The sequence below is a fragment of the Centroberyx affinis genome, unplaced genomic scaffold (assembly GCF_046629955.1).
Source record: "Centroberyx affinis isolate AG114_WGS23_722 - 3 ecotype Tasmania unplaced genomic scaffold, CSIRO-AGI_Caff_v1 ptg000549l_1, whole genome shotgun sequence".
Classification (NCBI taxonomy): Eukaryota; Metazoa; Chordata; class Actinopteri; order Beryciformes; family Berycidae; genus Centroberyx; species Centroberyx affinis.
In genome coordinates, this window is record NW_027279194.1 from 348,726 (window position 1) to 364,446 (window position 15,721).

At 38.0% G+C, this 15,721-nt stretch overlaps 3 protein-coding genes across 3 annotated transcripts; all 3 read right to left on the reverse strand.

Moving 5' to 3' along the window:
* LOC139642945 (troponin I, slow skeletal muscle-like) lies at nt 1–2,138 on the reverse strand. Its single transcript, XM_071518012.1, is given in 6 exon segments — nt 1–133; nt 322–495; nt 592–681; nt 1,729–1,860; nt 2,075–2,107; nt 2,109–2,138. Coding segments are annotated over 6 exon segments (546 nt in total). The 3' UTR covers nt 1–46.
* A 2,774-nt stretch (nt 2,139–4,912) lies between these two features.
* On the reverse strand, nt 4,913–7,744 carry LOC139642948 (troponin I, slow skeletal muscle-like). The gene is made up of 4 exons (XM_071518014.1): nt 7,625–7,744; nt 7,428–7,517; nt 5,188–5,361; nt 4,913–5,049 (listed from the first exon to the last, which is right to left on the reverse strand). The coding sequence occupies exons 1-4, from the start codon at nt 7,727–7,729 to the stop codon at nt 4,960–4,962; spliced, it is 459 nt and encodes a 152-aa protein (XP_071374115.1). The 5' UTR covers nt 7,730–7,744; the 3' UTR covers nt 4,913–4,959.
* Nucleotides 7,745–11,451: 3,707 nt separating this feature from the next.
* On the reverse strand, nt 11,452–14,219 carry LOC139642947 (troponin I, slow skeletal muscle-like). Its single transcript, XM_071518013.1, is given in 6 exon segments — nt 11,452–11,903; nt 12,115–12,288; nt 12,973–13,062; nt 13,648–13,779; nt 13,928–13,969; nt 14,205–14,219. Coding segments are annotated over 6 exon segments (540 nt in total). The 3' UTR covers nt 11,452–11,816.
* Nucleotides 14,220–15,721: the final 1,502 nt, after the last annotated feature.

Sequence of the window (15,721 nt, forward strand, 5' to 3'; positions counted from 1 at the left end):
ATCGAGCAGCAAACATCTTCACAGATACTGTATATTCACCACGAATCTACTGTCCGGCGTCAAACAGCTTCTTCCTGCCCTCCATACCGGACATGGCGTCCACGTTTTTACGCCAGTCGGTCACCTCCTCTTTCTGTAGGGCAAAAATGCAAATCAGCTCATTCTGCTAAGAAAACGTCTACTTGTAATCATTTAGTACACTGCAACAAAGATGTAGCAATTCAGATGTATTAAACACTTTCAAAACCACCTTACCAAAGCTGAAATGAAGTTACAGTGGATATACAGTGATAAATGTAGGTTGAAGTCTACGGCCCTTACCTTCTCCTCCTCCTTCTTCACAGTCTTGAGGTTTGCCTTGAAGTCCACAGACTCCTTGACCTTGCATCCCAGCAGAGCGCCCAGCATGGCGTCAGCAGACACCCTCACCCTCCTCAGGTTTGGTCGCTTCATCTTGCCCTTCAGCTCAAAGATCTTCTGGGACAGGTCCTGAATCTATTTTGCGACACAATATAGGCATCCCGGATGTTTAAGATGCTCAGTTTTATGTAAAAAGTGACATATCTTAAATGATTAACGGATATTAGTTACCTCCCTGTCGCATTTGGATACTTTTGAAGCAATGTCATACCGCACTTCATCAACGACATCAATTTTCTGGTGTAGCTCTTTGCAAAGATTCTGTGGGAAAAGAAAACTTTAATTTCCAAGTGCAGGTATTTGTTTTACTGGTCTAGAAACATATCGGTAACTTACAGTGTTTCACAGGACAGACTGACACACATGAGGCAAGGACAACAGCACTTTAGATACAGTGCAAAGAGACAGTGCAAGACATATGGACAGATGTTCTTTGTAGAATATTCCATAAATATCACTCTATGTAAATACATGCAACATTGTCTGAATAACTAGAATAACAGTTTTTGCTCTGTGGTGGTGAATTTCTGTAGCTTAAACCTACCTAGGTGCTGAATGTTCAGTGAATGTGGCATTTATTTGTGTTTCCATGTTTTCTGTCAACTACTTTTTTAAACCTTCATTTATCCAGGGATCCAGCATTTTTCATTAACACCCTGGTTCACATTCATACATTTGCACATATTCACACCTGGGACCTGCTCAGTAAAACTCTAGTCTTAACGTTAATTTACTGTAAACTTGACCTGGGGTTAGATTTACAGTCTACATCATGACACGCCAAACTAGGATCAGTTTACTCTTCTCTCTTTAACCCAGAATAAGTAAGATAGTCTAGATAAAGGCCTAACTGTTGTGTGGTCAAGGTATAGGGGTAAAACATATGTTTTACATTTAAAAATGTAATTTCTTGAAGGGCCCAGGTTTGGATTCAGATAGGCCTACTGTATAGATACTGTATAATATATGGAGGTTATCAGCTGATTTAGAGCAATGGTTCCCAAACTGGGGTCCGGGGACCACCAAGGGTCCTTCAGGGGCTTCCCGGTGGTCCCGAAGAGAATAAGAAATGCATTAATTTCACTATTATTTCACTCACTAGAGGTTTGCACTATTACAGGATGTATAAGGTTGACTATTTAGGTTTTACTGTCCCTGCTGTTGTTATAACACCTGCAGTATCTCAACAGTTGTGATTTAGTGTAGAATTGCATTACTGTCTAGATACAATGAGTTGACAACAACAAAAATCTTCAGATGGGGTTAGATGCTTGGTGTATTTGGGGGTCGTCGATGTGAAAACTGTACCTGTAGATCCTGCACAGACAGGCCGGACAGCTGGAGTGGTGGGACTCTCTCAGAAAGGGTTCTCTCTCGTTCTGCTTTTTTCTCCTCCTTGTCATTCTCCAGCATAGTCATGGCCTTCTTCAGCAGTTTGGTCTGGCACACGGCACATTATGCAAAGTCAGACTTGGACAGCCGGCTGGACATTGTATGGTTTACAGTGCTTAGAAAGTGTAAAATTAACTCCAGATGACTGATTTAGTAATCATTCTTATACAAAAATGTACAGCAATAGTATTTAGTTCCCTGTACTTTCTTTGCATCCCCTCCCCAACACACACACACACACACACAGATACACACAAAATACCTTCAAGTACAGTCTGCGAGATGCAGAGATTTTTGGCTTTGGTTTCTGGAAAAGAAGATGGCATATACAGTATATGCACTCATTTTTCTGGTGAGGAATTTCAAACATAGAACAATACACAGCAAATTTTCCCGAGTTAACAAGTATTGACTTTTCAGTGTGGAGTTGACAAGTGTTGAGTGGAAAGTTGTGTGTCCACTCTGATTTGGCTCTGGGGCGGAGTTAAATTAACTCTGATGGATGTGAGCATGCACACTGGCATAGTGTTGATTTTTACACCCTCACAGTTTAATTAAGTGACAACAGTTGTTTCTGTTGTCATTGTCCATACTAATAAGATATTGAATTTATTTAATTTGTGCCAAGCCAGGTCATCTCTCACACTGATTCAACTCCAACCAACTCAACCACCAAAGTTCACTTCCAATTCAACCAGTAAGAGATGTAGACATGACATATATTATTCTATTCTTTGGTCTATATTAATTATAATGTCAATCAATTCCACAGAGCCAAGACACTTCATGTTCTTTGGACCTAGAGTATAGAATATATATATAATCCTCATAATTCAACATAATTAGAGTTTTAAGTCTCACAACAGATGTCATAAATTATTAAATCAATTTTAGATTTAAGGGATTTATTCTAGCTTTGATAGGAGAATCAACTTACCGAAGCCCTGTCCAGTCAGGAAAGACGCATCCACAAGTCATAAAGAGAGAAAAAGTGCATTTTGTTATGTTTTTGTTCTACACATGAATTTGACATTTTGGTAGGTTAGCATGTGGCAATACAAGAGTTATGCTGTGATGAAAGGAATGAGACATGGATACTTACGCTTCAGACATGGTTGCAGTTCTGTGTGTCTCCTGTCAAGTCTATCAATGTAAAAAATACTGATTATTTGATTGGAGAATACTTTTCCCTGTCCGTTTACTATGAAGAAGAAAATGTTTAACTATATAAGCACTCATAAAATTACTCGTCAGTTTGTTTTTGATCATTTCTTTTGGGATTTAGAAACCCCACACAACATTGCCTGTAGATCCATAGCAGGGGACAATATGGATGACATTATCTTAAGGTCAAACATAGGACTGAAAAATAAAACCTCTAAAACAAAGGCACAAATAGTAACAATTACTTAAGAACTTATTTAACAAGTAATTAAGAACTATAGAGCAAAGAGAACAGGATTCATATAGTTTATAATGCCTTTTTATGGATTTCAAAAGTAACCAGCAGGGAATGCTTTAACATTATGCCAGATCATTACATATAGTATATGGCACTGAGAAATGATAAGCAATGAAAATTCCATCCAATTGATTCCTATGAGGATAGTTTGCAAAGTAAAACACATAAATCAAACACACAATGTGCCATGTTATTTATAACTTCAACTTGGACTTCTGTACAAGATCAGAGGCAGCCAGCTGCTCTTGAAACAGAAAAAAAAATAAATCCCCTCCCTGAATCACATTTGAAGGTTCAATCCAAAATGAGATATCCACCATTTGGACCAAAAAAAAGAAAAAGACATTAAGCTTATGAAATCACTGCTTTTACAAAAGTAAAGCGCATTATGGGTTACTCTTAGAGTTATGAGTAATCTTCTTATCTACTTTCTGCTAATGCTTACACAATAGCTTTGCTTTTGAGGACAGAATCATCTTTCCAACATTTTTCCAAAATGGATATCAAGAAGTTTGGAGTGAAACCCTTAATTTGTTGTTTCATCCTCTTCTGCATCCCCCCTGCATTATTTCAAAATAAAAATCCTTACCTTATAGGTGACAAATAGTCACAGGCAGTCTTTCTGAGAGCAGAAGGGCAGAAACAGGGTGGATATATAGATTCCAGCGCTCATGTGAGTGGCTCACTAAAATAGATCCTCTGTCCGCACCATTCTTGCTCTGTCTGATGTGTGAAAGTTCTTGCCGTGTGACTGTCCACCTGTGATGCTTTCTTAACGCCTCGGCCTCCTCACCAAGGAGGACAGGGCTAAGTCTGTAAGTGTCCAATATAGTGTGTCTGTGTGTGTGTGTGTGTGTGTGTGTGTGTGTGTGTGTGTGTGTGTGTGTGTGTGTGTGTGTGTGTGTGTGTGTGTGTGTGTGTGTGAAATTAAAGAGTTGATCACACACAGTCAATGTAGTCAATTTTACACAGTGGAGAAAAACAATGCCAGAATTTTCGTTTTATTGAGATATCACAATTTACTGTGTTTCAACGTTGAATATTACACAAAGTAATTATGAATATAGATAGCACCGTCCCATTGCAACTTCAACAAACACTGCAATATGTTATATCATTGTCTTTAGATTTTAGCTTATTGAATATCTTTTGAATATCCAATATATTTACCTGACAAATTATGAGACAGTTTCTTACATCAAATAACACGTAGTAGTTAGTAGTTGTTTATGATGGACAAACACAGTTTCTACACAATCAACTTGTAGGTCCAAGACTGTCTGAGTAGACTTTGTTTGAAAGCTTATGCTGCCATCACAAGGCTAGTAAAGAGAAGTGTGAGTGAGACAAGAGGCTTCACTGGAAACACTGGGACAATGTCTTTAAAGTCAAGCCTTTAATCATTGCTTTGTTCCTGACAATACTTCACTAATACACAGCAAAATGGAGCAGTTTCTAAAAAAAACAAATGTTCAAGTCAATGTTCTATCAACATACTGTGCAAAAGCTGTAAATTATTAAAAATCTTTATTTTATATAAATTATTTTATTTTATATAAATAAAATAAAAAAAACACTTGATGCCTTCAGTCCCTCTTCACATAAAATAGGCTACTGACTGTAGTGATGTTAAATATTATAGACACAGTATAGATGCAGCTTAAACTAAAATGACTGTTACTGTTTCAGTTGCCAGAGGCGTCAAACAGCTTCTTCCTGCCCTCCATACCAGACATGGCCTCCACATTCTTACGCCAGTCGGTCACCTCCTCTTTCTATTGGAAACAGCAGAAAATATCACTCACATGCAGCCAAGACAAAAAATAAAATTCAGGATTCAGCGTTTTCTCTAAGGTTTCAGATTCCCTAAGGAGCCATTTCGACAAGGTAAGCAGAAGCACAGCCAGGCTTACCTTCTCTTCCTCCTTCTTCACCGTCTTCAGGTTGGCCTTGAAGTCGATGGACTCCTTGTGCCTGGAGCCCAGCAGCACGCTCAGCATCGCTTCGGCAGAGATCTTCACTCTCTTCAGGGTCGGCTTCTTGAACTTACTCTGCAGCTCCGTGATCTTCAGCATCATGTCGTTAATCTGGACAGGGGATTTGATGGAAAGGACCGCGCTATTGCCATTATTTTTTTTGCAGGAAATTACATGAATAGAAGTGTTGCAACTGTGAGAAACATGGTTAAAAATGGATGCAATAAGAATCAGAGTATTACATTATTACATAAAGGAATTGAGCATTCACAATATTTCAATTTCTTTTTTTCCTAAAGTGTCCACTTGTCCACTTCTATGGATTTATAAACCATGGGATTTTTTATGTGTTCTTACACCAATCCTATCCTAAATTGTTTAGATTTCCATAGTGGACAACTGTAAACTGCATATCTATTCTAAAATGTTTAGGTCCATGCAGTGGGGCAAATGAATACTTGAACAGGAAAGATACAGTGATTCAGGAGAAAGCACAGAGTACTGCAACTCAGTACATGGTGCATCCCACTGTTTTCAAGGAGCTCGAAAAGGAAGCATGTCTTTGAAGGCAGGTTTTGAGGCAGAAGGGGAGTGTTGCAGTAGCAGCCAGATATAACAGACATTATTGCAAATCCACTGCTGGTAAAACTGGGAATTGGTGAGTTAAAATGGTTGTCATTTTTAAAATTCAGCTATAATATGAGGTAGGGTTCAACCGGGTTTCTAAAGGCCGATACTGATACCAATATTTTTGTTTTGAAGCTTCCAATAGCCGATATTTTGTGCTGATTTATGTCTAAATTTTGTTTTCATTTTCACGCCAGGAAATTACAAGTATCCAGATTTGTATTCTTGTCAGGGTGGAAAAGCCTGTGAAACAGCATTTAGACCATCATGTGACACTAAAACTCTCCACTGAAACCCAGAATAATATAATTTCTTTTAGGGTTGGCCTTGGCAGCTCTTTAAGGCAAAGTGACCCACCTTACCTGTTTAAGGGCAGGGAAATTTTGGGATAGATTACTACCCTTAAATAAAGAAAAACATTATTGAACAATTAATTGGATAAATAAAATGAACAAAGAAAATAAAAATTCATTGCATTGTTTTACAATCTGTTTGTAGCTGTGATCAGGAAGGAACCACAGGACTGGCTGATATCCAGTATTTAATAAAAAGTCAATATTGGCTCGATATTTCTACAAAGTGATATATTGGTCTAACCCTAATATGTAAATTTGATTCTGTCTGGGGTTTTACTTTTCATTGTGTCTCTTTAATAATTCAGTGGTTAATATAATCAAGTAGCAGCCCATAATTCACTGCCACACTGCCATGTTGGACCAAACCAGATGATCTGGGACTGACTCTGGTGTTATTTCTGATAGATGGAGCTGAATACTGGCTCTTAACTCTCATATCCAAAATGCCATGTGGGTTTGGCAGGAACGGGCTGCAGCAGAATGGCTGTGAGAACATGGAGGAAGTGATAAAAAGTGGCTTCAGGCTGAATTTATGGAAAACGAACAGGCTGCATCGACAGCTCTGGAAAACATTAAGAGACCACATCAAAATTCCAGTGTCACGGTTTATGGGTATGTGTCTGTATAAAATCTAACTTTTGATATTCTTTTATGAACTATTGACCACATCTGACTGTAATTTTTTTCTCATTCAGAACATTTATTTCCAGAAAAGGACAACTGGTCAAAATACCAAAAATACCCAATCTCATTTCTACACTGAATAATGCAAACTAAACAAGTTTTTAGCCATAAATAAACAACAATAAATAACAATGTCTTTGCTCAATCAATACCTAATCATTACCTCATTGAGTTGAATCAGGTGTGCTGGTGGTAGATTTAACAAATACATGGAATGGCAGTTGTGCCTCAAAGAGAGGTTTGAGAACCACTGCCATAGAAAAATACAGATATTCCAAAAATATGGGGTTGTCTCTTAATTTTTTCCAGATCTGTGTATACTGTACTGTAGATATGAGTGATTCTGTGTTTTGCCCCTGCAGCCACTTGGAGGCAGTGTTTGTTCACTTTTAGCTCTGGGGTTTGCACTGTGATCCTGTCTTGACTGTATAATTATTCATCATTAATGAGTACAATATTTTTGGAAACGTGTATACTCATGTTGTCTTGATTAATTCTGGAGCAGCTTACCTCCTTTTCATTTTTGGACACCTTGACGCCGATATCATACCGCTCCTCATCTACAACATCAATCTTGTGGTGTAAGTCTTTGCACAGATCCTGTAGAAAGAGTAAAAGACGCACTCTAGTGGTGAGAGAATATGGTCTAAACTCAAATTAAACACACTGTGTGTGAGAGAAGGTGTTTAGGGATGTGAATGAAGCACCTGCAGCTCCTGCACAGACAGACCAGACAGACTGAGAGGAGGAACTCTCTCAGCCAGAGTGGCTTCTCTCTCCTTCTCCTTATCCTCCGTCTCCTCCTGCAGCATCTGAGCAGCGACTGTCAGGAGTCTGATCTGAGGAAACGGTCAGACTAACATTATAGGGATGTAATGTTGTTGAAAAGTGCATGACTTTTATTGGAATCCCCTTTACACCAGTTAGACCAGGGCAATTCTGCCAAAAGTCCACAGTAATGTCAGATCATATTAGTCTAATTCAGTTCAAATTAGACCATCAGCATGACACATTATTCTAAAAAAAAAATGTACATAAAATTCTATATTTACATTATGTATAATACGGTGTAATACATAAAACAACACACACATATCATCCATTTCTCACATAACATAACAAGATGCTAAACTAATAAGTAAACACCTGTTCATGCTCTTTGTCTACTCATCTTTGTCTTTTGTGTTTTGAACAATATACAACATGCACTCTAACATGTCACATGAAGTTAAGTCCAGAACTACATTGACAATATTTAAGTGGCTGTACCTACCTTTAACCCCAGCTTTCGAGAGGAGGAGATCTTTGATTTTTTCTGGAATTTAAAATATAGGAAAAAAATGAATACATGATTTTTATAGTCTTAAATGACAACTGGAAACCTAAACAGAAGGCTTATCAAATAAATCACATAGTAGATACTCACCGGTCTGTTGGAGCATTAACAAGAGGAAGAAAGTAGATTAGAAAATATTTAACATTTAATGTTTATCATAGTTCTGCAATACATATTTTTCAATGAACACATGAAGTTAAACCAAAAGTGATTATGCTACTCACGCATCTGCCATGATTGTCTTTGCAATTCACGCTCTGAAATGTGGGAAAAAAAAACATGAAGCTAAACTGTCAGCCATTTTTCAGGCAGAAACCAAACGTCTGTGCAGTAGAATCATTAGTAAACGTAACCATCATGCACCTCACTGCAGATACGGTGCGTTTCCTTCACCCTTAACACCTGTTCAATTGAGCTGTGTGCTGAAGATTGATGACTCGTTTTAGCCTCACTGGCCAAAGTATTTCACCCACTCAGAACATTCATTGGCCCATTAAAGCTCGCTACACAAAGTGATTTATTGTTCCCTCCTGCTGTTCCCCTCGTCCAGCAGATTCAAAAGAAGCCGCTGCTCATAAATGAAGAATAAAGTTATTTCCTCTAAGAAGCATGTGATATGGGCCAAATGAATAGCTTTAACTTCAAATACAAATTTAAACTTTGTTGTGATTATCCTTATCAATTATATATCATCATCATCTCAAGATATGTGATTTTATTTTTTATTCTTTTGTATCTGTCTTTGTAATCATCTAGGATTTCAAATGACAATGACAATTCATGTAAATAAGATAAAATAGATAAAACTGAATTGCAAATTCAAAAGCATTTTTTGTTATAACAAAATTAAAAAATAGGTCAAGTACTATAGTCTGTGCTTTGCCATTTTACACAAATTATAAACAAGCATTTACACAGGATAAATCTTTCTGAAATACTAAGTAGTTAAAGCAAATGTAATAGACTTGTATCGTGTTATATATAAAGTTTCCCAGTGCTGAGTCAATAAATTTCTCAACATAACTGACTGAGTCTCTGCATAGGTGACGGAAAAGGTGAACGGCCGAATAATCCACAGGCATGTAAGTTGACGAGGTTCAACTTGCTGTTAATCATAGGCAGAACAGTATTGCAATAAAACACAATTAAGCAAAGACAAAACACTACTCTTTGAAATGCAGTTTTTACAGTAAGCCGGCAGTTGTTAGTAATTTTGAAATCATAACCTAGTGAGAAGTTACACCTTATTTACAGGATCAACACACCTACATTCCCACCATACCAAATTTACTCTAACCCACAAGAGTGTAAGAATATCAGCAACTCTGTACCTTAATGAAGCCAAACAGCTGAATGAGACGTACCTTAAAAGTGAAGAAAAGTGTGTGTGTGTGAAGGAGCATCGACTTGCTGAGAGAGGATAGGGAAAAATCAATCAGATTTATAGTTTCTGTGCCTCATGTGAATGGCTAACTAAAATAGACTCCTGTCTGTGCCACTCTCCATCCACCAACAGTGACATTTGCTGTTGCACATAGCATCGCCGCAATATTCAGGCAGGAAAGGAGGCAATAAAACTACATTTATGGAGTCAGACATTTGGGCATCTTGCGTGGTTTTGGCAACACCTGTTAGTGGAAGTGACAGAGAGCGTTTAAAGAGTTGACCACACTTAGCCTGTAGGTCAGTGGCACACATTCACATTGGGCCAGGGCTTGAAGGCTCCTTTAGGAAAACAAGTTTAGTTTAAGTTCTTAAGGAGTCAGATGGAGGGTGGCCAAAAACAAAAAGCTACAACTACTGACGCTCACTCAAGAGAAAACTGTTGAACTGCCTGCATTTCTGTATTCAATCTTTGTGTCTTTGAGTTTATATGAATAAACTAGACTTGGGTGGCCAAAAACAAAAACTGCTGACACTCATTCAAGAGATTGCAAATTCTTGGAGAAAACTGCAGTACTTGTATTTCTGTATTCACTCTGTGTTCCTTTATTTATAGAATAAACAACACAGTCCATGTCTGAATATGGTCTATCACAAGAGATCCATATAAGGCATCTAAAATTAGCACCAATGAAACAATCTGGGGGGGTTTAAAGACTCGATCCCAGTCTGGGTTTCTAGTGGGTCTTGTAATGGAAAATATTGTGTTTGTCATTGTGAATTGCAGGTCCATCTTTCCTCCAGTGTTTGAATTTGAAACCATGTGACTTGTTTTGAGAGTGTAAACATGTCTTCCATACAACAAAATAACTGACTGTGACAATACCTGTGGAGGTCTTCTTCAGGATTCAGGATTGGGGCTTTTAATGAGATTTGCTTTATTGTCTACTTGCCTCATTTGAATGGAGCCATTTTCATACTGTCTGGATCATCATAAAATGTTAAAAGTGGCATTGTATGATCCATCACAGGTCCCAGGACTGCCACCTTATATGAACCACTACAGAAAAATCCCATTCCACTACGTTTGAGTGTGACGACAAAATGTCCTAATCCGATAACACATCACAGCTCCACTTTGGAGGTGAGAACAAAGCCACATAAATGTTGGTCAGGCTTTATTTAGGGAACAAGAACAAGGACAGGTGCTCGTCAACCCTGACGCTTTGTAAACCGAGCCAGTCGGAGTTCATTCTGGGTCGCTGTTGTGAGGTCAGACACTCACAAGACTGAGAGACTCGTGCCTTCATAAGGATAGGTAATAGAAAACGAAGGGGAGATTGGTTAGAAACAATCTGATCAGATCTTGGTGGTGATGCAGATCTGGGATTGCTGCCATTAGACGATTATTATGTGAAACTTAAGTAGATTATTTACTCCTCCGATCCCCTCAGTAATGCCAGTGATGGTATGGCAGGCTGTGTGTTCTGGCTGCTCCCAGGCTGCTGCAGCCCTGACCCTGCAACGTGCATTATTTTTGGAAAGTTCACAGTTCTTAATGTAAATGTTATGTCTTCCTTGATTTACAATCATCGTTTAACAAGTTTGTTCTCAGCTGCTACTGTTGACAACTGACAAGTCATGGAACAACAATTATCACCTGGCTGATGATGCAGCCCAGTCTAATTAAAAAAAAATAACTTCAGTGATAAAGCAGAGATTTAAAATAAAGCACAGCATCAGTTTCTATGTTGATCAGAGGTATTTATTTTCAGGACTTAAAGTCTTCTTTTCCAGGCATTTCAAGAACAAAAGAACAAAGCAAATCTCTCAATATTACACATACACTTCTTTGTGGTGAAAATGTAGACAAGGATTCCTTTATAAGTTATACAGTACATTTATAAAGTATTCCAAGTGCCAAACATCAATCTACCACAAAAGCACAACACAACTCATCTATATGCAAAATATATGCAATACCAACCCTCTAAATATGAGATACTGTATAGAGCAAAAGTATAGCCTGCACTACACACTATGTGGGCTTGTTAGCTTTGTGCAATAACACTCGCTCCTTCTCCTCTCTCCTCCACTATCATGATTAAGGCTCTGCTCACTAAGAAGGGAACTATCCATAACAACAATATTCATATTCCAACATGTCCATGAATACAAATCTACTGTCCGGCATCAAACAGCTTCTTCCTGCCCTCCATACCAGACATGGCCTCCACGTTCTTACGCCAGTCAGTCACCTCCTCTTTCTGTTCATGAGAAGAAAGTAATTCTTAGTAATATTCTGGTTTCACAAAAAGCCATGATTCGACGTAACTTGAGCTGAATACAAAGATATCAACCAAGCCTCTAACTTTAAATGCCACCACAGAAAAACTGAACTGTAAAAGCCACCGTAGAAAAATGTAAATGAAATCAATCTGTTGTGGTAAATTTAAGTTGAAGGTCTACAACTCTTACCTTCTCCTCCTCCTTCTTCACAGTCTTGAGGTTTGCCTTGAAGTCCACAGACTCCTTGACCTTGGCTCCCAGCAGAGCGCCCAGCATGGCGTCAGCTGAGATCTTCACCCTCTTGAGAGCGGGTCGCTTCATCTTGCCCTTCAGCTCAAAGATCTTCTGAGACAGATTCTCAATCTGCAGGAAACAAGGTGTGATTTTTTTTTTAAAAAGCGTCAAAGCCCTGGAGCACAACCAGTTTAACTTGGTTTTGAATCCAGCAATGAAAAAATAAGGGGATTGTAATCAAATATTAATTGTAAAAGTAATGACACTGAAGAAACACACTGAGGAAGGCTTTAGTCCTAAATGTTTGTGTTATTCAATTGTGTAATATTTATTATTATTAATAATAATAATAATAATAATAATAACATAGCACTTTTAAAAACAAAGGTACAAAAGGTTTGGGAAGGAAGTAAAACAGAGGTAATAAAATAAGGCAAAAATAATTTTTGCCTGATTTTTTTTTCTTTCAGAATAAACAGACTAAAAATAAAAGCCAAAAATAATTAGAACAAAGCTGAATAACAGCAGAAAAAGGGCAGTAAAAACCACAAAAAGTGAGTGAAATAAAATAATTAAAAAAAAGTTTTTTAGGGATTTAAAAGAAGACAGATCGAATGTTCCCTTCTGCTGCTTTTTGCAATAAATGCATGAAGATTGATTTTTTGAGTATTTAAACAAGGTTCAATTAACATAACAATAGAAACTAAAGAAAATAAAAATAGAAAATCCACACATAGGTTTTTACCATGAACCTATTCAACACAGTCGCTGTGCAGACATGATATACTGATGATCAGATGAATGAACATGTACCTCCTTGTCGTTCTTGACCACCTTGACCTCGATGTCGTAGCGCTCCTCATCCACCACATCGATCTTGTGGTGCAGATCTCTGCACAGAGCCTGGGACAGGGTGAGATGGGAGGACAGAGAGAGAGCCGCATCATATTCACACAGCGGAGTAGACTTTTCAGTAGAGGCTAGAGTAGAGTAGAGCTGCAAGGCTTTCTAACGAGAAGCCTTCAAACCCCCGGCCTTTGACTTTTTCCTTTAGTTCGAAGGTAACTCATTTCAAAGGTGAGAATTTCCTGCATGGTGGATTGAAATACATCAAGCAAAGATGAACGTTTGGCTCTTATTTACATATCTATTGCAGCACTTCTTACTTATTATACATGAATATTACATACATTAATATTCTAGGGGCACTGCAAAGTTTTTTATTTGTACTACTGTTTAGGTGCTGTTGTTTTGACTCTTACACTCACTATTATTGGTTGATTGTAATGTTTGTAATACATGAATTGCTCACTTGTAAGCTGTTCTAAATAATAGTGTCAGAAAAATCCCTAAAATATAAAATGTAGAAGACCAGGAGCCCAGCACAGATTCTCTTGATAGATACCATGCCATCCACACACAGTAGGGACACTTATATGTCTGTGCAGCATGATGGGTGGCTCATTAGTCCGGGTGACCTGCACATACCTGGAGGTCCTGCATAGACAAACCAGACAGCTGGAGCGGAGGGACTCTCTCACTCAAAGTGGCCTCTCTCTCCAGCTTCTTCTCCTCCTTCTCCGTCTCCAAGAGCACCGCTGCCCTTTTCAACAGTTTGGTCTAAAAGTAAGAGGTAAAAGCAGAATGGTTGACTTTCTAGCACTGTCCTCTGCTGTTTTGTACAGTTAAGATAGTGTAATGAAACTGATTTGGTGATAAACTGTCAGCTGTGATTAGGGCATTGCAGCAAAGACGAAAAAGACAATACCTTCAGAGCCAGTCTGCGAGATGCAGAGATCTTCGACTTTTTCTACACAAATAATTAGCAGACAAAGATTTTATGAAGCAACAGTTTCACAAAATAACACTTTTTTCCCTCGATAAGTTGGACTAACCACAAATAACTTACCGGTCTGTGGTGGAAGTTCAAAAATGGAAAAGTAGAAGCAGTAAGGAAAGAGTTAGTAGTGACATGATACAGCTGAAGAATTAAAGTTTCTGAATTTTACAGATGTTGATTTACAGTCATTTCTGAAACCCATAACTTACGCCTCAGACATGTTTGACAGTCCTTTGTCTGAAAAAATGAAACACTTCAGTCAGAAAAAAATACATCTTCCAGATACATACATGTCACTCAATATTTTTCTTGTTTAAAATCAATGTACAATTCATCATAAGTTTGATAAATAAACTAATATTGCATTGACATTTTCCTGCAGGTACATACATCTGAATGCCTCTTGTTGACTGAGCCAAGTAAAGGATTCAAGTTATCCAAACCTTGGCATGGAAGCATGCCAGCATTAAGCCTTTAAATTAGCAACAGCGCGTGCTTGAGTGCTACAGATAGTTTGAATGAAATAAAAGTTTAATCAGGATGGGAGTCAATCCACTTCCAGCTCACCCGATTCAGAATCAAAATCAGAATCACTTTAATTGCCAAGTACAATAAATGTAGAAGAATTTGTTTTTGAAGTTGATTGTCTTAATACAAACATATTTTTTGTCATATTTCCAACACCATTTAATGAAATAATTGAAAATGAGGATGTTTACTAAGGAAAATGACTAAACATGGACATTGTTAAAGGTAATTTGACTCTTACTCTGCATTTTAGTTAGGCATATTATGGAAAACATGAATTTGTTCTTAATATAAAAGCATAGACTTCATTACAAAGTAAGTAGACATAATTGTCTTATTTTGTCCATGTAATGTCCATATGTAGTGTCTCATAGGTCAAAGTGTAATGAAATCTTACATTTTGCCAACTATAAACTGGAGCTTTTGTTTTCTGCTGCTGGCTCTGGCATAAAGGAGCATCTGATAGTAATGAACAGTTATTCCACCTAAATGCAACAGCATAAAACTTCTTGAGTATCCCAAGCCATGAACCTATGACCAAAAAAACAAACATACCTGTGTTTTCTCTGCAGAAAGCTGGTGAGGTGAGCAGCGCCCGGCTTCACTGGAGAACAGGGAAACTCACGTCAAATTTTATGGCTCCTATGGCCTTCTGTGAGTGGCTCACTAAAATAGATCCCTCCGTCCTGACAGCCAGTATATAGCATCAAAACATGGTGTCCTCCAACACCAGCTTTACCACTATACTCCCATTGCTCAGCCCTAGATGGGGGTATAGGATGTTAGAGCAGGTGAGCCAAAAGCCTGGTGAAGCCTTTTTTCCACTGAATTAAGCCCTGACCATCAGCTGCTCCACAGAGGAGTCCAGCAATGCGATTATAGTACACAATAGCATCATTGTACATAACAATATTATTGTAGAATCTAGAAAACACATTGTTGAAATGAGACCATCTTTAAACAATCATTAAAACTGGACAAAAACAAAAGAAAACCAAGAAGAAAAAGGTTTGTGGTTGTTTAATCTGGTTTTAAATATCAAATACATGGTAAAATCACGGTAGAACCCATTTCATTTTCATAATAATGAGTCTGCAGAAAACCTGTTTTGGATGGCTAATGTAGTACTAGTGTACTACTAAAGATGGACTAGAAGCAGCATCACATGTATTGCAGTTGATAGCGGAGCGCCAT